Here is a 23860-nt window from a genome sequence, read left to right as displayed (position 1 = left end):
GTTAATTATTCGCCATTCATTATGTAAATATAGGATTCGGAGCAATCAATAGGGCAGTGGGTAAATGGTACACCTTTTATGTTTCCGCTTTAGTTAGCGGAGCGAGTCAGAGCGAGTGTGGCTGTTACTTGGCTTGTCACTCTACGCACTAAGTAATAATATGAATCCAAATCACAAGAGGAGGTCAAATGTGATGATAGACAAGGGAGCCAAACGTGTTGGAAGTGAACAGCCTGATGTGGGCCAGCGACATGTAATCATGTCAAGGCTGACCTCACGGTTCTGCCGCTGTCCGCCCACCTCTCCCTGCACGGTGGGATTAACCCCCCACCCCTATCCTGGCCGAATGAGAGGAGACACAGCAGTCACTGCCTCTCACCTAACGCTGAAACAGGAGGAATCATGGGCTCCTCTAGAAACCTCTGCTCTGCACTGGTTGTGATATTTTTGTTGGCGCTTCAGCATTCCTCAGGATTCTGGCTCTTAAACGTGGTTTTCCCCCCCACCGCTAAACCTCGAGTTGCAAGCAACCACACGCCACCAGTTATCATCGGTGAGTGATCGAGTTTCGGTTTCATGTAGTTGGCCCGGAATTCCAACCTTCTATCTGCCTATATATTGGCAAAGGCCAATGATTCAATGCCAGAGTAAACACGTTTTTATCATGTTATGGTATTAATAGCCTGATTTATGAGCTTGATATCAGACGTACAACATTGTTTAAGTGCAACAAACCATGCTGGAATTTTAAAAAAAAACTCATGTCATGACACGTGGATCGATTTAACTAATCGATTAAGCCTCACTGTCGCACGCGCAGATGTCCAGAAACAGCAGGTTTTGGCGCCCCCTAAAATCCACTCAAATAGAATGTACTCTATTGTACAGTATTAGTGTTGCCGGAAGTCTCAGAAAGCTTGTGGCAGAAAACTTGGTGGAATTTATTTATTTATTTATTTGTTTATTTTTGTGTCGTTGCAAAGAAAATATTGTAATGATATATTCTTTGCTTTTTGGTATTATTTGACATGTTGGGTAGTCGAAATTGACCGATATATAGGTAAATTTATACTTTTTATCAGTACATCTCCATGTTTTGGACTTTGACATACACAAGGAGAGGAGGGGCGGTGGTCCTAGCAACATGTCCACAAGTCAATGCAATCACTGTTGTACTGTAGGTCTAAAGGTTGGCATTTGGAATTTTCCTCTCCAAGAGACTGAGTTCAGCACTTGCTTTTAGCATGACGGTGTAATGGCTTTTAGGCTACACATGAGTCCACTGTACTCCGTACAATGAACTTTGTTTACTGAATACATGTCAAAACATGGTAGCTCTATGACCTACTTAGATTGGACCAAATGCTGTAATGGTCTGTCCTTGTGGTGACCAACACAAATACAGCCAAAATATCTCAGTGCCAAGGATTCCCAACATTTTCAGTTGAAGGGCGACTTTTTCAGATGCTGTCTGAACTAGTTCAGGGATAGCATATTACAACCATGGTATTGGCATGTGGAGACCCAACAGAAGTAAAAAACAACCACCTTTTTTTTTGTTTTACTTCCAGATGCATAAATTTTAAAGTCAGGTCTGATGACACTGTCCTCCCTTGCATTCCTCTTTGTTTTTAGCCTCCAACTTTTCCTCATTGCCCATTATTATTTGCATTATGACATTACACTATTTGGTTTGGGCTTTAACATTTGTTAACAATAATACCAAGGAGTCAGTCTCCATGCTTATTCCCCACTTCTTTCCCAAAAACACATTTTTATACAACATTATTCTACACACTTCTGCTTGGACATTGTATTGCTATACAGCAGGCCAATGTGTACACTAGAGTTCTGATGATGCAGTTTTTTTCAAGTTACAAAGGTGCGTATTGCTTCTGCTAATCAGCTGCAGCTAAACTCTTCTCCTTGGCTGCAGCTGTAATGTAGAAGATGCTGTAATATTATTTCAAAACTAAAAAAAGATTGTGACAGCACCAGCCATAGAATTGACATACAATAGGCACAGTATTAGAAGACCCTCATATTAACAGCTAAAAAACTACTGCAATAATGTGTTTATATAATATTTTACTGACCTCATGTAAGAGAAAAGTAATGTATGATATATATATATATTATGGACTGTAAAACCTCGTGATGTCACTTGCAAAAATAAAAATAAAACATTCAAGAAAAATAAACATTATTTCGATGTCATAATCTGACTCTGACTAATGTGCTTTTACATGCCACTCATATGGTTAACTTCTGAGAATGTTTGAGTTTCAAGGTGCAAAAATCAAACTCCAGCGAATTGATCTGTTAGTCATCAAATCAGTAAACTCCCTTACATCAGGCTACAAGGAATTAGAATTTAGTTCTGACTACTCCTACAGTGTGTATTCTCCTCTCGCTGTGTATGAGTCATGGCTTTATTTCTGTATGATGGGAGGGGTCTCTTTTTTACCCCAATTTTGCATGTTCAATTCCATGTTTTTCTGAGGTCCCGCCATTGCACAACCTCTACAGTGGTTGGGGAAGGCATAGACCTACACGTGTGTCCTTTGATACATGTGGAGTAAGTTGGCTGCTTCACATTTCAGGAGAAACGCAATGTATGCAGAGGCTCACGCTGTTTACCCCATATCCACCCACATCTTTTCAGGCACCCCAGCACCTTTAGCAGTCACTCATTGCAATGGCAGGACATATTACCCCACAGGGGCACTGACTAATGTGCTTCCTGTTGCACCACTCAAGTGTCCAGTGATTCATTGTTTGCCTTGAAAGATTAGTGGCCCCATCATTAGTAGCATTAGTAGACATAACCATGTTGCAGAGAGGTTCAAAGCCAAGGCTTTGACCAAATACAAGGCCTTGGCCCAAAGGTCAGTAAAATGTATTGGTAGCCTGTATGTACAATAAATTGCCACTTACTAGGAATCAGGAAGGAACACTTATTTGTCATTTCACTTCACGAACTTGCATACATGAAGTGAAACAAAATGCCGTTTCCCCCAGCCCACAGCAGTACAACACAAGACAAAAACACATCCAAAAACTACAAGACCACACATATCCAAACTAACACATTTATCAAAACTAAACAAAAAATCATTGTCCAAGGAAACGAACGCCAGCCACAGTGACTGGCGGAACCGCCAGTCTGCATGGGCTTGCAGTTAGCTTAGCCTGCCCCGCTTCCATGTCCTGTCAGTCTGCCCTCGGCGTTTCCTCCTTGTGCGTAGCTCCAGGCAGGAGCTGTGGTCCCCAGGCCCACCGGACGAGGCAAACCAAGCTCTCCCATCCGATCCAGCACCAGCTTTCCCAGCCAGACATCCTCGACACACCTCCCAGCACTCCTCACGACGACATCAAAAATGCAACAGTCAATGACAGGTGAGGCCGTCACTAGACAGCCCTCGGTGTTATTGGAGCTGCCAGTCTGCATGGGCTAGCACTTAGCTTAGCCTGTCCTGCTCTCCCAGCCGATCCAGCGCCAGCTCTCCCAGCCATCAAACGAAAAACGACGCAGATGTGGACAAAGACAGTACATGGATGGTACTGGGTGAGGCCGCTGTAAAGTTTTAAAATAATAACTCAAATACCATGAAGCTGCGTTTTGGAATCTTTAGTGAAACGTGAATAACGACAACGGTATATCTGCTGGTGTATCCAGTAGCCATGGCATACTAACACACCTCCCTTACTCTCCTACTTCCGGGCTTAACACTTAACTTAGAGCGCCCCCTTGTGACCACAATAAACATCAAAAACCAACACCAGAAACATTACTAAACATGTTACATTACAACCCTCATGGACATTACAACCCTCCTTTCCTTAATTTTTTTTAACAATAACTATTAACCAGTCCAACTCAAACTTTCTCTTGCATTATACCTTTTAGTCAGTTCACTTTAAAGTCAGTGAGGTATGATGGGGGTCTTCTGTTTATCCTGACTGGGTATCTCTGAGCAGGTGACTGTGGCCCAGGGGGGTTAGAGGTTAATGGCTTTGGGATTATTTCAGGGTGGATTTCAGTCCAGTCCATGCCTTTCAAACCACATTGCTGAGAGTGGTGATTTTCAGCCACCGGTAGGATCTTGAAGTTGGATGAGTTTCTGGTGATGACATGGTCATTGTGTTTGGCTGACACCATGGAGCCTTTGATGGCGATGACCCTGTATGGGCAGGGATTTTAAGCAGGGCATAGCTTCCCTTCATTCAGATCGCTTTTTTGGGTGTGTGGTACACGGTCTTTCATTCCGGTTGGTCTGTTTGGAACGTGTTGCAGTTTTCACGTTCCAAAAAGACCAACCAGGTGAGAGACAAGGAGAAAAGGAACAGAAGGAATAGCACAGTCATCCCGTATGTTTCTGGGGTCTCTGAGAAACTCAGGAGAATTTTTAACAAACACCGCATCCCGGTATACTTCAAACCCAGCAACACACTCCGACAAAGATTGGTTCATCCCAAAGACCGTGTACCACACACCCGGAAAAGCAATCTGGTGTATGCCGTACAATGCAATGAGGATTGCACTGACCTATACATAGGAGAAACCAAACAACCGCTACACAAACGGATGGCCCAACACAGAAGGCCAAACTCCTCAGGACAAGACTCAGCAGTTTATCTACACCTAAAGGAGAAGACACACTCCTTTGAGGACAGCAACGTACACATTTTGGACAGGGACGATAGATGGTTTGAAAGAGGGGGGAAGGAAACCATCTATGCGAAACTGGAAAAAACCATCCCTCAACTGAGGAGGAGGTCTGCGACACCACCTATCTCTCACTTACAATGCCGTCCTTTCATCTCTACCCAGGAGACTCAAGAAGCTTAGCCTCCAAGAACAACAGTCGGTCACTAACTGCTCCAACGACTCATGACGACTGAATGGAGCACTAACGAAGTCAAAACTAACACCCCCAACAACCGTCGCTGCTTAACATTGGATCACAAAGAGCCATTCATATCAATAGCTCTGATAACGACTCCAAAGAGGATACATATCTGAGTTTCATCACCAGCCAGTCAGACTAGCTTGGTCTAGTCAGAAAGGCACGAACTGATGAAGCCTCTTGGATGAGAGGTGAAACGTCTTCACGGATATATACCAAGTCTAGTTGCACTCTATTCAATTCCTTTGGATAATTAGCAGTTAAGTGTTTTGCGCATGTCAGGCCTGTTACATCGCCATTTACAACAGACGGCATGCAGAAAACCAGCCAATTCACTCAATACATCAAAACAGCTCCAGTTATGTAGGAAAACAATATAAAATATAAAGAAACCAGGGATGTGATTGTCTTTTTTTTTAACCTGTCATTCTTTATTGTCGGTAATCTACAATATAATTAACATCTTGTCACTTTTGCTGATGATCTAATTTAGACAAATTAAATCGTATCAAATCGTATCAAGCATGTGGAAATTCAAAAGTTCTATGCAACAGAAATACATAAATGTCAAACCTGTAACAGTTGTGTGTACGTGTGTCTGTATGTATGTGTGTGTGTGTGTGTGTGTGTGTGTGTGTGTGTGCGCGCGTGTCCATGGCTGTGTCCAGTGCCAGGGAACCTAGGGAATCGTCTGGAAGCTAAAATAGACAAGCCAACACTTGTCCACTGGATGTGCTACAAGAAAACTGAATATTGGTTCTCGCTCTGGATAGACCTGAACATGTTCATGCCCATAGGCATAGACTGCTGGATTGACAACATCAGGTACCATGACCTTCTAACTTCTGTGCACTGTACTGCATGTACTGTATGTACTATATGTACTATATGTACTGTATGCACTGTTGCCTGATGACACAACTTTTAATGAGACAAACCCATACCATGGCAGATGTAGAATAAAGTGCCAGCATCTTATCTAACTTATATCCACAATGTTGTCATTTGACAGCTGCAGCTCTCTTGAATATATGGAAATGTCTAAATGACCCTTTGGCAAAGTTAAATTCAAACCAATTTAAACGCTAGTTGTTGGTTGCCCCAATGTACTATGTTATGTTATGTTATGTTATGTTATGTTATGTTATGTTATGTTATGTTATGTTATGTTATGTTACACATAACATGGTGGCGCAGTGATTAGCGCAGTCACCTCACAGCAAGAAAGTCCTGGGTTCGAGCCCTGGGGTAGTCCAACCTTGGGGGTCATCACGGTTCATCCTCTGTGTGGAATTTTCTTGTTCTGCGTGGGTTTCCTCCGGGTGCTCCGTTTTCCTCCCACAGATTTTAGCGTTGCATAATGAAGGCCTTGTTGTCAGTGGACCTGGGTCATGTAAGTCAGATTTAGTCAAAAAAGTTTTGAATAGATAACAGTAACACTGACAATGTTCGTGCGGCAGAATTGTTTACAACAGAACCACTCGACGGTCATCCAACTCACCAGGGGTGGAGGTACGGGTGCCAGGATTCGGGCAGACCTATCCCATAGAATTCCTGGACTCTAACAGACTGGCTGGTGAGACAAACAACTCTCTAGTGGTGGTTGAGCATGCTGGTACTACAGTTTTCTTTTACCAACGTTGCATCTCAGCCTCTTTCACCTTCTTTCCCAGAACATACTAGATGATGAAGGAAACATGACAAAAGAGATGAACCCAAATTAAATTGCTTTTAGCTCATTTCAGATACTAACAGGAGAAGGAAAAAGCTTCTTGGTGTGAGAATACACGGTGGTTTCATCATAATAACATGTGTAGTCCACATGCTTTAGTTCTGAATCAGGGGCTAATAGTATGTTACTCATGGACTCCGTTTTGTTTCACACAGTAATAATACTAAGGGGACCAGAATTTGTAAACAGATGTGATTTAGGAGGCAAGAGAAGAGGAATGAAATTCAGTAGGAGCAAGACAGAATACCTATGCATGAATGAGAGGGAGGACAGTGGAATGGTCAGGATGCAAGGAGTGGAGGTGACGAAGGCATATGAGTTTAAATACTTGGGGTCAACTGTCCAAAGTAACGGGGAGTGCAGGAGAATGGTGAAGAAGAGAGTGCAGGCAGGGTGGAGTGGGTGAAGAAGAGTGTCAGGAGTGGTTTGTGACAGAAGGGTACCAGCAAGAGTTAAATGGAAGGTTTACAAGATGGTTGTGAGACCAGCTATGTTACATGGTTTGGAGACAGTGGCACTGATGAAAAGACAGGAGGCGGAGCTGGAGGTGGCAGAGTTGAAGATGCTAAGATTTTCACTGGGAGTGACGTAGAAGGACAGGATTAGGAACGATTATATTAGAGGGACCGCTCAAGGAGAGATGCTGGGTATATTGGGAGAAGGATGCTGAATATGGAGCTGCCAGGGAAGAGGAAAAGAGGAAGGCCAAAGAGGAGGTTTATGAATGTGGTGAGGGAAGACATGCAGGTGGCTGGTGTGACAGAGGAAGATGAAGAGGAAAGGAAGAAATGGAAACAGATGATGCGCTGTGGCGACCCCTAATGGGAGCAGCTGAAAGTAGTAGTAGTAGTTGTGATTTAGGAGGCAACTATGATGTCATTGGTCAGAGCTCTGGTTGCAGAGATTTGGATGTCTTCTGCGCTAAACACTGTGTTTGCATTAGCTGGTAGCCATTTTCTCAGTGGACAGACTCAAGGTGTAAAATGGGACATCAGCACCAGCTGTGTCCCCGGATCACGGCCTCCACCGTGATCCTTTGCTTTGCATACCAGAGTTTTGTATACAACACAAGCTTTTTCTGTATGAATCAAGGCAGTGTCTCAAAAACATTGTTGTGCAGTTGCACATCATTAGACACTATCTCCAGACTCCTCTGCAGGAGAGGCTTTCTGTCATGAACATGTTCAGTGACATACCCTACCACTTCACAGCAAGCGGCTCACGATTGTATAATGACTTCATGAACAGGGTTGATGTGCATTTTTTCTGCAATGGAACCACAATAATGTGTGCGGTTGGAAATGGACCAAGATCACCCTCTCGAAACAGTCCCAGTTTGATTGTTCAAAATAGCTGCGCTAAACAAACCAGGTGTCAAAACCCTGGGGTTGTTACTCTGTCAGTTTGCGTTTTAGGGTTCAGCTATGGTTTAGAACGGGAGCAGCTACCAGTGCTTTAGGAGGGTTAACACGCTGCTGCATGTAAAGTTCAGCTGAACTGCAGCTAAACTGCAGCTGAACTGAATGGTCAAAGTAAGAGTTGGTTTGATTGGCCAAGTGTGTTCCTACAAGACATTTTTGTTTTTTGTTTTTTTTTATTTTTCCCCCTTTTTCTCCCTAATTGTACCCAACCAATTACCCCACTGTTCCCGAGCTGTTCCGGTCATTGCTCCACCCCCTCTGCCGATCCAGGGAGGGCTACAGACTACCACATGTCTCCTTCGATACATGTGGAGTCACCAGCGGCTTCTTTTCACCTGACAGTGAGGAGTTTCACCAGGGGGACGTAGAGTGTGGGAGGATCATGCTATTTCCCTCAGTTTCCACTGCCCCTCCAACACGTGCCCCAACCAACCAGAGGTGGGGCTAGTGCAGCGACCAGGATACGTACCCACATCCACCTGCCCAGCTGCAGACACAGCCAATTGTGTCTGCAGGGACGCCCGACCAAGCCGGAGGTAACACGGGGATTCGAACTGCTGATCCCCGTGTTGATAGGCAATGGAATCGACTGCTACACTACTCGGACACCCCATACAAGGAATTTAGAAATGTGCTATAAGTAGGCCAAGATGAATCCAGTTACTGTGGGGTATTGAGTATGAAGTAAGCAGTGTCGGCTGGTACTAACAATTTTTGTAGGGGCGCAATTTACCTTGGCGCATTTACCTTGGCAATTTACCTTGGTGCTGCACCAAGGTAAATCCCCCCCCCCCCAAAAAAAACAAATTTTTTAGCACCAGCCGCCACTGGTAGTGAGTGAACAGGACAAGAAAAAGTGGTAAACAATAAGTAATAAATAATGTTGCCCAGGTTCTGCACTTAAAAATTAAAAAAAATCCGGTTGTTGCAAGATTACTTGTTACATTGGGTAAGTGCAAGAGTGCAATACAATGAAAGTGACCATGATAAAACGAGACAACATGTTCTATTTCATGTAGGCTTTGCTGTCTAGCATCTGAAACTTGCATACTTGCTGCTGGAAGTGGTGTAGGGGGGAAGTCTTCCCTCTGGTCCTTATAAAAACAACAAATATCAAATTCCAATGACCCAGTGCAGTGACGGAGACACTGTGTTGTAGGAGATGCCGTCCTTCCGATGAGACACTAAACCGAGGTCCTGACTCACTCTGGTCATTAAAGATCCCATGGCACTTATTGCAAAGAGTAGGAGGTTCCCCAGTGTCCTGGCAAAATTCCCAAACTATAGCTCTCCATCTGGCCACCTAATCATCCCCCCTTGTAATTGGCTCAATGATTCCTCCCTCTCCACCTCAAACTGATGTGTGGTGAGCGTTCTGGTGCAAAATGGTTGCCGTGCATCACTCAGGTGGTGCTACACATTGGTGGTGGTTGAAGTGAGTTACCCCCTTCAATGTGAAGCGTTTTGGGTGTCTAGAAAAGCGCTATATAAATCTGATGATGATGATGATGATGATTATTATTATTATTATTATTTTACCCCACGTTTTAGATGGTAATCTAAAGAAGGGCCACATACTTCAGTTCTTGTGCCCCCTCCCCTCCCTCCCCTTCTTGTAAACCAGACAGTTCTGACAAACCTGACGGCAGCAGCTGCCTTGTCATCAGTAATACGGGAAATGCTGTTCAAACAAGCCATCATCATTGTTCCTTCACAGGACATGAACAGCAGAGTACACTCATGCTGCTCCCTGGTTCCCAAGAAATCAGGTGGGGTGAGGTCAATTTTCACTCAGTCGGTTGAAGGCAGTGAGGCAATCCAACGTGCTGACAGGAAGAAAGCTGCTACAGTGTGTGCAGCCGGGAGACTGGGTCACATCTTTAGACATGAAAAATGCCTAGTTTTATGTCTCCATTTATCCTCCCCATCTAATTTTTTCACTTTTCATTCCAGGGGAGAGCCTACAAATACCAGAGTATCCCTTTTGGATACTCTGTAGCTCGGTGCATGTTCTCCAAATGTGTAGGGACAACAATGATCCTCCTGTGTCACCAGGGTTTGCGGATTCTCATCTATCCTGAAACTCGATCATATTCTAAGCCGTGTAACACAGAAGGCAAGACAGTCTCAGGGTAGAGCCGGTATGCCACAAGAGAAGACTTTTAACAGTTCCTCTTTATCAGTCAAGGTGATTTCTGGGGATGATCCAGCTGTTGAATGCTCCACCATGGCCAATCCCTTGGCTTGAAGAGGCCCTGTCGCAAGCTCGCATCGCGATTCATCAGCTACCCATTCTTGATCAGCAACTGATAGCGTGGTCCATGAGAGCTGGGGCCTCAGACGAGTGGCTTGTCCCATGGTTGAGCTTTGTCAAAACAGTGACTGTCTCACTGGCTGTGTGAGTTGTGGTGTGTGACCTTGTACTCTGTCTGTGTCTTCACTCCTCTGAACAGCAAAATATGTCCCCTTATATGATGCAGTCATTATAGGGTCGTATTGGTGGGAGTTTACTTTGGGGAGCCGCTGGCGCCCTGCACAGAAGTGTGCTGTGTGCCCCCCTGTACGATTGGTCATTTCACCCTGTGCTTTTTACATAGCTAATGTGCTGATATGTATGGTCTGTCTGGTTACAAATTGCTCTTTAGCCTCCTGGCATGTATAGGAGTGGGGCTGATGTGTTCATGTGTGATTTCAGTTGTGCGCCCTGCACTTTTCTCTTCTTAGCAGAGACGTTATGAAGATATGCCACTGAATGCAATCTCTGGACTCTTTGGGTCCAGGAGGTGTTGAGCTGAACCGGGCTCTACTAGCAGCTTCACCTCAGTGCATGAGCCTATTATTCTCTAGTGTACACTGGGCTCAAGATGTCATCATATTTCTTTGTCCCTGGTGCATCTGTGTGTGGGTGCAGATGCTATTTAATCTGCCAGTTAGGCTAGCTGGTCCACATCCCATTCTACCACAATCAGCAATAATTTCCTTCAGTATACCAATTAAATTAGAATTATGAAGGAAAAGAAGAAATTCTTACAAAAGAAAAACAGAAAAGAAAACAGCAAAGTAAAATATTCACCTTTTAAAGAAGAAAAAAAATAATGAAATGAAAAACACATGGATGTAAATGTTTGGTTTAAATGAATAGATTGGCTCGCTGGTGGAAGCGAGTAATGACGGGCCTGGGTGCAAGAATTGATCGTGGGCCCGTGATCAGTATCAAGTTGGTCAAATATTAATGTAAGTTGAATTACTCACTTATTGACTCACTGGCTGAAAGTTTTAACTGATCTGAGAAGGAGCAGCAGTAGTATAAGCAACAGAGCTGACAGAAGCTTCTGCTGAATAACAAGCCCTCTGTCAGTGAAAAATAAAAATCCAATTGCAGAACCTGTGATGGCCTGGCGGCCTGTCAAGGGTGCCTGCCACCCAATGACTGATGGGATAGGCTCCAGCATCCCCGTGACCCTGAGAGCAGGATAAGCAGTTTGGATAATGGGTGGATGGATCTCTCTCTCTCTCTCTCTCTCATCCACACACTTTTATTTTATTTTCTGTGCACCACTTGTGTGCTTAGAGCTGTAACAAATCCTGCTCCCCCTCTCTTACAGAAATTAGTGTATTTCTTCACTTGCTAGCTAACTTTTGCAGCCAAGGTTGCTGGATAGAATAAACATTCATGGATGTAGGAATCATGTGACAATTGGTGAGGAACAAACTAACACTATTTGGTAATGTCACTTTCCCAATTCAATTTACCAGTCAATCTTCATTCCAACCCTCACCTATGGTCATGACCTTTGGGTAGTGACAGAAACGGTGAGATTGCAGGTACAAGCGGCTGAAATTAGTTTCCTCCATAGGGGGTCTGGGATCAGCTTTGGAGATAGGGTGAGGAGCTCGAACATCTGGAGGGAGCTCGGAGTAGAGCCGCTGCTCCTTCACGTCAAAAGGAGCCAGTTGAGGTGGTCCAGGCATTTGATTAGAATTCCATCATAGGCGCCTTCCTTTGGAGGTTTACCGGGCATGTCCAACTGGGAGGAGACCCCGGGGTAGATCTAGAAGTCGCTGGAGGGAGTACATGTCCAATCTGGCCTGGGAACACCTTGGGATCCCCCAGGAGGAGCTGGAGGGCATTGCTGGGGAGAGGGACGTCTGGAGTACCCTACTTAGCTTGCTGCCACCGTGACCCTACCCCGTAGAAGCAGCTGAAAATGAATGAATGAATGAACTTCCCCAGCAGTATTTGACATCATAATGAAAAGAAATAACATTTTCCACAGAAATTTAAAAGTAATTATTAATTTATTCTCAGTTGATTGGTCTGGGTTGACAAGTTGGGGATGACTAAGGCAGTGTGGTGACTGTCAGTGAGACAAAATCACTAGAGAAACTATTATGTATGCAAATTCTGTCCACAGTATATAGGGCCCAGACTACTCTCAATTTAGGTAATAATAGATATAGCTTTTAATAGTGCCTTTTAAAATAGGTGCATGGAGCTCATGCTCAAAGCTCAACTTGCAATTTTTCCGGGCCCCCTACAAACTGCAGGCCTGGGTGCAACAGCACCCTGTGCACCTTCGGACAATCCACTCCTGGAATGGATGATTAGATATATTAAACCTAAAGGATTACTACACTGCCAAATTGGTGGCTATTTTGTCAAACAGTTGCATTTACTTTTGTTGACTGACATAACAACTGTCAGAGTAAATGCAATGCCCTCTCAGAAAACACAATTTTTTCTGCGCCATTCATGAAGCTTTGCTGTTGTGAGCCTGCAGCACCCAGAATTCACTGCAAGCCAACATCCCCCATAACCCACCCCCCCCAACACCATACCAACCAACCCCTCCTCCCCAAAAAAACCATGCCAACAGCCCTCATGAGTGTGGGCATGGACTGCTACCCCACTCTGCTGTACTTTTCCACCACAGCAAGGTTTTTAGGTTCAATTGTTCTCAGGTTCCATGGCTTCTCTATCTGTGCCACACAGCTGCCTATTGATTTTATTCTCTGAATGGGCTGAAAGTAGCACTTTTATTTCTAGGTCGGTCCATTTTCCAGGCATTTTCAAATATACTCTTACTTTTGCTGGTTTACAAATAACTCCCATTTCAGGCAAATGCCTGCTGTGAACAAGTTTTGGATATATTCCTGTGACTGGTCCATTCAAGCTTGTAAAAGCATAAGATTGATACTGTAATCTTATGGCTTCTGTTCAAAATATCGATGTTCAGAAACATTTCTGTGAGTGCTACTAGGTCTTGAGTCAGTTAATTGCTAATACAACTTTTACAGAATATCAGCTCTGGTTCATGTTCACATGAGTCAGAAACATGAAATTGCCACAAAATTTATGGAAGAGGCTGTGTGTGTGAATGAGGTTTATGTCACGACGAGGACAATCTGATGTATGTGCTATAGCCTGCCAGGGCGATGCAGAGTGCATTCGTAGACATACCCTATACCATCTGGCATTACACCTCACAATAAAGAAATAGAGGTGAGGCTGAAAATCAGTGCAGTATTCCTTCAAAGATTCCATTGGTTAGTTGACTTGTACTGGCAAAAAGGTAAATAAAAACATCTTGATGCAGCCAGGTAAGAAAATCACAGAAAGTTGAATCAGTTCATCTGGACACAACGTTTATTGACAGAAACGTTTCATCACTCATCTAAGTGACCTCTTCAGTCTCAACTGACTGCAGGTATCCCCACCCTTATAAACAATACAGTGGTATAACGACCCAAACCAACAAGTTTCATATGCAAATTGCCGTGACCATCGACTAGAGTTACAATGACCATGTGTACTATTCACAGAGGTTTGAGGAATGGTTGCAAACACCGCATCTCAGTTGCTTTCAAACCCCAAAACACGCTGCGCCAGAAGTTGGTCCACCCCAAGGATCGGGTCCCCCAGCACAAACAAAGCAATATAGTGTAGCTGTTAAGTGCCAAGAGGATTGCCGTGAATTGTACATTGGGGAAACCAAATAGACGCTGGCCAAGAGGATGACACAACACAGGAGCGCTAACACGTCAGACCAGGGCTCCACAGTCTACACCATCTACAGACCAGTGGCCACTCTTTCAAGGATGAGGATGTGCACATCCTTGATAGGGAGGAACGCTGGTTTGAACGGGGAGCCAAAGAAACCATCTATGTGAAGAGCGAATGACCATCCCTGAACGGGGGGGGGGGGGAGAGCTAAGTGTATATCTGTCACCATCTTACAATGCTGTGATGGCAACTATTCCCCAATCCTCTGTGAATAGTACACATGGCCATTGTAACTCTAGTTAATGGTCATGGCAATTTTCATATGAAACTGGTCGTTGGTTTGGGTCGTTATGCCACTGTATTGTTTACAAGGGTGGGGATACCTGCAGTCAGTTGAGACTGAAGAGGTCACTTATGCCCCTTTTCCACTGCATGGTATTGGCTCAACTCAACTCTACTCTATTCGACTCTACTCACTTTACTTTTTGGGATTTCATTTTCCACTGCAGATAGTATCCCCTCACGACGAAGCCCCACAGGTCATTTGTGGGCATATAGACTACGTTTTTTTTTTAGTTTTTTTTTAAAGATTTTATCTATATTCAAATAAATATACAGTGGTGCTTGAAAGTTTGTGAGCCCTTCAGAATTTTCTATATTTCTGCATAAGTATGACCTAAAACACCATCAGATTTTCACACAAGTCCTAAAAGTAGATAAAGAGAACCCAATTAAACAAATGAGACAAAAATATTATACTTGGTCATTTATTTATTGAGGAAAATGATCCAATATTACATATTTGTGTGAGTGGCAAAAGTATGTGATCCTTTGCTTTGAGTATCTGGTGTGACCCCCCTTGTGCAGCAATTTTTGCAGCTAAACGTTTCTGGTAACTGTTGATCAGTCCTGTGCATCAGCTTGGAGGAATTTTAGCCCAATCCTCCCTACAGAACAGCTTCAACTCTGGAATGTTGGTGGGTTTCCTCACATGAACTGCTCGCTTCAGGTCCTTCCACAACATTTTGATTGGATTAAGGTCAGGACTTTGACTTCCATTCCAAAACATTAACTTTATTCTTCTTTAACCATTCTTTGGTAGAACGACTTGTGTGCTTAGGGTCATTGTCTTGCTGCATGACCCACATTCTGAGATTCAGTTCACGGACAGATGTCCTGATATTTTCCTTAAGAATTTGCTGGTATAATTCAGAATTCATTGTTCCATCAATGATGGCAAGCCATCCTGGCCCAGATGCAGCAAAACAGACCCAAACTATACTACCACCACCATGTTTCACAGATGGGATAAGGTTCTTATGCTGGAATGCAGTGTTTTCCTTTCTCCTAACCTAACGCTTCTCATTTAAACCAAAAAGTGATATTTTGGTCTCATCTGTCCACAAAACATTTTTCCAATAGCCTTCTGGCTTGTCCACGTGATCTTTAGCAAACTGCAGATGGGCCGCAATGCTATTTTTGGAGAGCAGTGGCTTTCTCCTTGCACCCCTGCCATGCACACCATTGTTTTTCAGTGTTCTCCTGAAGGTGGACTCATGAACATTAACATTAGCCAATGTGAGACGCCTTTAGTTGCTTAGAAGTGACCCTGGGTTCCTTTGTGACCTGGCCGACTATTACAGGCCTTGCTCTTGGAGTGATCTTTGATGGTCGACCACTCCTGGGAAGGATAACAATGGTCTTGAATTTCCTTCATTTGTACACAATCTGTCTGACTGCGGATTGGTGGAGTTCAGACTCTTTAGAGATCGTTTTGTAACGTTTTCCAGCCTGATGAGCATCAACAATGCTTTTTCTGAGGTCCTCAGAAATCTCTTTTGTTCTTGCCATGATACACTTCCACAAACATGTGTAGTGAAGACCAGACTTTGATAGATCCCTGTTCTTTAAATAAAACAGGGCGCCTGCTCACACATGATTGTCATCCCATTGATTGAAAACACCTGACTCTGATATCACCTTCAAATTAACTGCTAATCCTAGAGGTTCACATACTTTTGCCATTCACAGATATGTAATATGGGATCATTTTCCTCAATAAATAAATGATCAGTTATAATATTTTTGTGTCATTTGTTTAACTGGGTTCTCTTTGTCTACTTTTAGGACTTGTGTGAAAATCTGATGATGTTTTAGGTCGTATTTATGCAGAAATATAGAAAATTCTAAATGGTTCACAAACTTTCAAGCACCAATGTACATATATTTATATTTATCTATATTTTATCTATGTTATCTTATTTCTTTATTTATAGTGGTATATTCATGTCACCTTTTAGTATCTGCTTAGCTCACTTGGAACCTCAATGGAGGTGCTACCAAAAAAAGTACCTGGTACCAGGTTTTACCCTAACTGTTGCCCAATGGAAAACCAAAAAAAGTGAGTAGAGTTGAGTTGAGTCAAGCCGGTACCATGCAGTGGAAAAGGGGCTTTAGATGAGTGATGAAACGTTTCTGTCAATAAACATTGTGTCCAGATGAAATGATTCAACCTTCTATAAATAAAATAGTCTGAAGTTAAAGGCGATAACAACACTGTACATAAAGTAGCAACAAAAAGAGCAAACATTGTATGTGGATAAAGATTAGAGATTATAGTATAGTTCAATATTATTTCTTACAGTGCCTGTTTTGCAGATGAGAATTTTGAATGCTTTGTTTCATCTTTTTAACTTGGCAAATGTAGGAATCGCAGATCCAACCACATAAAGAAAATGGCTTGTAACAGGTGTCTGAAATTCAGATTTGATCAGAAATGTAAAGCGCTTTAAGTGGCTGTTGCAGCTAGAAAAGCCCTATATAAAATGTAACTTGATTGATTGATTGATTGAAAGACGACTCATTGTCAGATTTGCCAGTGATGTTTTCTGATGGTTCACAGGATATTTTCACACCATGGTGCAACATCTGGTGAACATGGGCTACGTCCGCAATGACACAGTCCGAGGGGCCCCGTATGACTGGAGATTAGCTCCCAGTAAGCAGCACCAACACAAACGATTGTAGCCGACTTCCTTCTCATCTCATCTCCTCTTTCCCTTCAATGAGCATGTTTGGTCTTTCTCTAAAGTGACTTTTTTCCTATACCTCAACCCTTCTAGAGTCCTTCCACATATATATACCAAACCAAATGTCTGTCACCATCATTGCTGTTCTCCTTGTATCCCACAGATGAGAACACAGAATATTTTTCCAAGTTGCAGGACCTGGTGGAGGTAATGTATGAGCAGTACCAGCAGCCTATCTACCTACTGGGCCACAGCATGGGCTGCCACTACGTCCTCTACTTCCTCAATCACCAACCTCAGGCCTGGAAGGACAAATACATCCAAGGCTTCATCTCCCTAGGGGCTCCCTGGGGAGGGGCTGTCAAACCTCTCAGGGTCATGGCATCAGGTAACAGAAACGTACAGTACATGGGAAATAATGTTTTAAAATAGAATACTGTAGAACTGAACTCAATTGAATTGAGACTATGTCTTGGAAACCATTATGGGACCTTGCTTCAAATACTATACAATAGAGAGGAGGATAGAATAGAATAGATGTTAATCTCTTTTTTCAAGATCAGGATCTGAAATAAAACAGTTTCAACTTCACGTATTCACTTTATATCTTTTGATTAGGGCTGTTGATCGATTTTTCAAAAATTAACTAATTAATCACACAATTTGCCACGATTCATCGCTTTTTTCTTAAAACTGAAGCTTGCAATAATGGATATTTAAATGTAAAATCACAGAATTAATGCAGAATCAACACAAAGGAAGTATATTTGAATTAAAATACTATTGTTTAATAGTATCTTTTTAACCTCGAACACAGATTCTCTCCTGTGAACTACAGATTTCCAATAAAACCATCAAGGCCATCAAAATTGACTGTCAGCTTGAAAGGCATATTTCTTATATGCACTATCAGAAATATTAACAAACCCCAGGCCTATATGTTAAAGTGCCAGTTGAATTTCAAAAGCATCAAGGCCAGCAGCTTAGAAGGCAGTTATTTCTTGTACGCACTACTAAATGATGATTAACAACAATTTATTCCATTTTCACGTGCCAGTTGAATTTAAAGTGTAGTGAATTCACAACAGCATGGTGGCGCAGTGGTTAGCGCGGTCACCTCACAGCAAGAAGGTTCTGGGTTCAAGCCCTGGGGGTAGTCCAACCTTGGGGGTCATCCTGGGTCGTCCTCTGTGTGGAGTTTGCATGTTCTCCCCGTGTCTGCGTGGATTTCCTCCAGGTGCGCCGGTTTCCTCCCACAGTCCAAAGACATGTAGGTCAGGTGAATCGGCCATACTAAATTGCCATTAGATATGAATGTGTGTGTGTGTGTGTGTGTGTGTGTGTGTGTGTGTGTGTGTGTGTGTGTGTGTGTGTGTGTGTGTGTGTGTGTGTGTGTGTGTGTGTGTGTGTGTGTGTGTGTGTGTGCCCTGTAATGGACTGGCAGCCTGTCCAGGGTGTCTCCCTGCCTGCCGCCAAATGACTGCTGGGATAGGCTCCATCATCCCCACGACCCTGAGAGAAGGATAAGCGGTTCGAATAATGGATGGATGGATGGTTGAATTCACGACGCTCGTCACGTGTTCGTCACAGAACCCCAGATGCGCCCCCCAGTGGTGCAGCGTAGTAGACTAGTTAATATTGTCCATGAGTTGATGAGGCCTGGGAACAAATAAACCTCCTGCTGTGAGGAAGCGGAGACGAAGGTTACGCACTGTACCAGTCCAGCGAGAAGACAGCTCTCAATGTGCCGACAAGCAAGAGGGAGTGCGCACAACTGAATCCCCTGATATGCCTGTGAAACAGCCTCGCACAGCCGCCACTTACTCATAAAAAAAATGCAGCTGCGTTGTGTTAATTTTTTAACACGTTAAATATTTCAAATTAATCACAGAAATTAACGCATTGATTTTGACAGCGCTACTTTTGATCTGACAAAATCTCATTTAATCCCTTTGAAAAAGTCTATCGCACAATTTGACAATAGTTGATATTAAATTAATCTACCATCTATGATTTGCATCATTGCAGGAGAAAACGATGGCATTCCTTTGATCTCCAACATCAAGATCCGGGAAGAGCAGAGGATGACGACAACCAATCCATGGATGTTGCCTTCAGAGAAGGCCTGGCCCGAGGACAATATCTTCATCTCCACACCAACCTTCAACTACACAAACCAGGACTACAAACGTTTCTTCACCGACATACATTTTGAGGATGGCTGGTACTAAATCAAGCAAAAGCTATAACGTTTTTATGCAGTAATCAGGCTTCACTGACTAGTTTGCAGCATTGTTTTTATGTTACTTCAAGTGACAGATGACACTGTTCCTCTTGTGTAGAAAACATCCTTCAGTCCCTAAAAGCAAGGCAGTCACTGAAAACACATTATTTTAATATACCATAACCTTCCTTGGACTCATTTAAGTGTATATGGTTTTGGAGTTGCAAATTTTTTAGTAGTAATGTGAATCTGATCAGTTTTGCCTTTTGGGCCAAAATGACACAGATGAACATGAGGATCTGGTCAGTGATCCAACATACTAGGTTCTCCTAGTCTGTGAAACTTTATGTTTTTACTTTTTCTGTTTGCTGTGTACTTTTTGACATTTGCACCATGTCTATTTTTTTCCACTATTGTGGGAACAAAAACAAACAAAAAAAAAGGTTTTTTTTCAGTGTACAGATTTCAGTGCTTGACTCACACAGTTTTTTATTTTATTCTTTATTTCATTGTTGTTTCATTTATTATCCTAATGTCTTCTGCAGGAACATGTGGGAAGACACCAAGAACCTTACTGCTGATCTGAAACCGCCTGGTGTTGAAGTGTGGTGTATGTATGGCGTGGGGCTGCCAACTCCAGTAACATATATTTATGACGAGGGGTTTCCCAATGCTGACCCCGTGGACTTTGTTTATGCTGATGGGGATGACACAGTAGATAGTTTTAGTATGAGCCTGTGTAAACGCTGGGTGGGCCAGCAGGAGAAGCCAGTCCACGTGACAGAGTTCAGAGGGTTGGCCCATCTAGATATTGTGTTCCACCATGAGGTGCTCAACCAAATCCAGCACATCCTGGAAGACCAATCAAGCACCCCACAAGAAGTTGATTGCAGACATGGAAAAAATAGTAAATAAATGCGTTTCAAGGAGCAAAACACAAGAAGGGCTTATGTTGCTGGCAACACATTTGAGGCTAGGGTCAAGCGATGAATTAAAAACACCTCAAATAGCTCTAACATATTAAAGCTGCGCTATTGTCGAGGTTTTAGTAGAACCTCTGCACAACCAAGTTGAGTACAGCCCAGCCAGTCCCATGCTTCTTTAGGCTAGGAACTGACCTTGCTCGTGTTACTTGTTCCATCACTTTTACCTTTTATATGGGTGAACCTGGCCTGTCACACTAGCTCATTAATTGCAGCCTTTTAAATGTAGAAATGTGAACTTGACTGTATTTCACAAATATTATATACTTTGATGTATGTTCTTTATATTTAATAAAAGGACTAATAATGATGAGAGAAGAAAAACAAGAGAAACATTAAAAGTGGCCTCTTTTCACTTTTATTACTCTGTTTTATAACTCATCAGGCTACTGTTCACAAACTGATCAGAAGTTTTCCAGTTTCAAAATCAGTATGACTTCATCACTTCGTTTTGCTGAGATGTCATATTTTGGTTCATTATGTCTGTGCAGTTATGAAAAGCGCATTTGTGAACTGTTTACTTTTGATGAATAACTTATCATCTCATGGTTGCTGTTTTCAAGGTATGACATGACTGAACTGGACCATGTCTGATCAGTGTTTACAACTTGGTCATAATTTTCCCCATAAATTCACTTTCTCACCCACTAATGGCTCACACACATGCATTAACCTCGAGTAAACGTCTGCCTTCTTTACAAAAACATATACACAAGGGTTGTAATAAAGTGATTTGACAGTTATAAACTGGTTTGTACTGACACCAATTCATGCAGAATTTTTGCAAAGATTTCCAAATAAAGTGTTATTACAATAAACCGCTGGTATATGATGTGTGTAATCTTTGTTACCCTCAGAGGAAAGTTTACTTCAGTATACTTTTAGTATGCCTGTTAAGCTAAAAATAAACAATTGTGGGGTGCCTCTGACCACATGACCACATGGCCACAACATCCAGCCAGTGACCTTTGCATGTCATCCCCTCTCTCCCTCTCTATCTACATGGCTGCTGTCAATAAAAGCAGAAATGCCAAAAAAAAAAAAGTATTTTTATTTCTGTTGCACTTGAAAAGGTAAACTTGGTATTCTTAAACTTTACTTGTATTTCAAGAATTTTTGAACACCTTAATACTTTTTCACTGCCATGTAGCTGTGGGTGGGCCTAGGACCACCCACTTGGCACTCAGGCCCACCCAATCAACTTTTTTTGCTGGATCATCCAGTGAATAGCACTCAAAGAATACTGTTTCAATTATCTGACTACGCAACCAATAAAAATAAAACAATACTGGTTTCTTGCTTCTTGTTTACCATATGATGATAATGATAGGTAAGATTTTTTGAGTGGCAGTGCATTTCGCAAATGCCAGATTGCAAGTAGCCCTGGATACAGCCCGCGCATTGCACATAGGAACAGAAGCATATATTCCGCTAGCTAGTTGCTTGTAATGTAGGTTAAGATAAAAATCATGGCTAAACAAAGCAGTTTGCTTAAGTTTGTCAGAAAAAGATGGGGCAGGAGGAAGAGAATTCAGCTCAAATTCAGGCATTACGCATAGGGGACGGGCATAGGGGAGTGACCCGCAAGGCATGCACTGTGGTGGGCGTGGGGGGCATCTGTGCCCCCCCCCTAACAGGATAAAAAGGAAAAAAAACATTTTTAACATTTTCCTCCTATGTGTCAAAAGCTTTGTGACACATATTAGGAAGGCAGTAGTGGGATCACAACAGACTTTAGGCTAGATCATAACCTCTTCAAACATTCGAAGGTTCCAGGCAACCACCAAGTTGTCTGCAGTGCAGGTCCTTGAGCTGCAGTATGCTGACGACTGCACTCTTGTAGCTCACACACCAGAAGACCTGCAAACCACCATTGCAGCAGTTGTGAATGCCTACAACAGGCAAGGTCTATCAGTCAACACCACCAAGACTTAGATGTTATGCCAATGGAGGGCCAGCCCCCCACCACCCACTATTCCTGTCTTCACTATAGAACACCAACCACTCTCAGTTGTTCCATCCATCCAGTTGGGCAGCATCCTTTCTGAGGGCTGCAACACTGATCATGAAATTCACAATAGAGTCAAACAAGTCTCTGTAGCCTTGAGCAAACTCCAACATAAGGTCTTCAAAAACAAACACCTCCACTTGCACACCAGAATTGCCCTTTACAAATCCATCTGCATCACAAGTCTCCTATACAGCTGTTAAGCCTGGGTCACATACAGCCACCACCTAAGGTTACTGGAGCAGTACCACATAAGGTGTCTGCAGCGAATCATGAGGCTCATGTGGTGTGACCGTGTTCTCCATGCTGAGATTCTTGCTAGGACAAACTGCAAGAGCATAGAAACCACAGTCACTGAACACCAAATGCGTTGGCTTGGGCATGTCATCAGGATGCCTCAAGATTGCCTGGTATGTGTCCTGTATGGACAGCTTCATCTGGGCCGCAAATCCGCAGGTAGTCAGAAGAAGTGATACAAAGATCAGCTAAAAATATCGCTGAAGAAAAGTTGTATCGACCCCTCGAGACTGGAGTAAGCTGCCATCACCTGCTCCAACTGGCAGGAGATCTGCCACAGAGGTATAGAACAGCTGGAAATGGAGAGGAATGGGAGAAAAAAAAAACCAGAAAAGACTAAAGGAGACATACAACCAGGTCTGCCCCCACTAACTCAGACATCACATGCTCAACATGCAATATAACTTGTGGCTCAAGAACTGGACTCTACAGTCATTAAAGAACACACTGTTAACGAGGAGGGATGTCATCATTGGACTCAGTGGACTACCAGCAAGTAAGCGTGTGTGGTTTACGTGGCTGCCATGCCAGGTGTGGCTGCCATGCCAGGCACACCTGGCATGGCATGTGTGCCTTGCTCCAGGACAAGATGAACTCCAAAGCCCCCCCCCCCCGGGCCCGACTGTGCACAGGTCACTGACTTGCCATAACACACACACACACACACACACACACACACACAATGCTTGTTCCATTTGCACACGGCAGAGGAGCTCTCCTCTCACCCATCATCAGCCACTTCTCCGGAGTCAGGTGGCAGCAAGTTAAATAGGGCACTCCAGATGTCCCTCTCCCCAGCAACACCCTCCAGTGTTCCAAGGCCAGATTGGACATGTCCCTCCAGCGAGCTCTGGGTCTACCCCGGGGTCTCCTCCCAGTTAGACATGCCCGGAAAACCTCCAAAGGAAGGCACCCAGGAGACCTCCTAATCAGATGTCCAAACCACCTCTACTGGTTCCTTTCGACATGAAGGAGCAGTGGATGTCCAAGCTCCTCACCCATCTGTATTTCACCCACCGAATGTGTGTTTGACTTTGTGCCGAGAATGCGGACACAGCTCTAACTTTGGTTATACAAGGACCAGATGGCTTGGAGCAACTGCCCTGGTACCCCATATTCCCGCAGTACCCCCCCACAGAGTGCCCCGGGTTACATGGTCGTAAACCTTCTCCAAGTCCAAAAACACATGTAGACTGGCTGGTCAAACTCCCATGCCTCCCTCAGCACTTCCACAAGGGTAAAGAGTTGGTCC

At 43.4% G+C, this 23860-nt stretch overlaps 1 protein-coding gene across 1 annotated transcript; it reads left to right on the top strand.

Annotated features, from left to right (window-relative positions):
- Window positions 1–267: 267 nt before the first annotated feature.
- On the top strand, window positions 268–20644 carry lcat (lecithin-cholesterol acyltransferase). Its single transcript, XM_056281935.1, has 7 exons — window positions 268–553; window positions 5579–5735; window positions 6371–6486; window positions 16970–17065; window positions 17260–17484; window positions 19125–19320; window positions 19866–20644. Exons 1-7 carry the CDS (start codon window positions 403–405, stop codon window positions 20233–20235), a joined length of 1311 nt encoding a protein of 436 aa, XP_056137910.1. The 5' UTR covers window positions 268–402; the 3' UTR covers window positions 20236–20644.
- The last annotated feature ends 3216 nt before the right edge of the window (window positions 20645–23860 follow it).

The sequence above is a fragment of the Lampris incognitus genome, chromosome 6, assembly GCF_029633865.1.
Source record: "Lampris incognitus isolate fLamInc1 chromosome 6, fLamInc1.hap2, whole genome shotgun sequence".
NCBI classification, from domain to species: Eukaryota; Metazoa; Chordata; class Actinopteri; order Lampriformes; family Lampridae; genus Lampris; species Lampris incognitus.
Note: the sequence above shows the minus strand (reverse complement) of the source record. Positions and strands in the feature narration are given on the sequence as shown.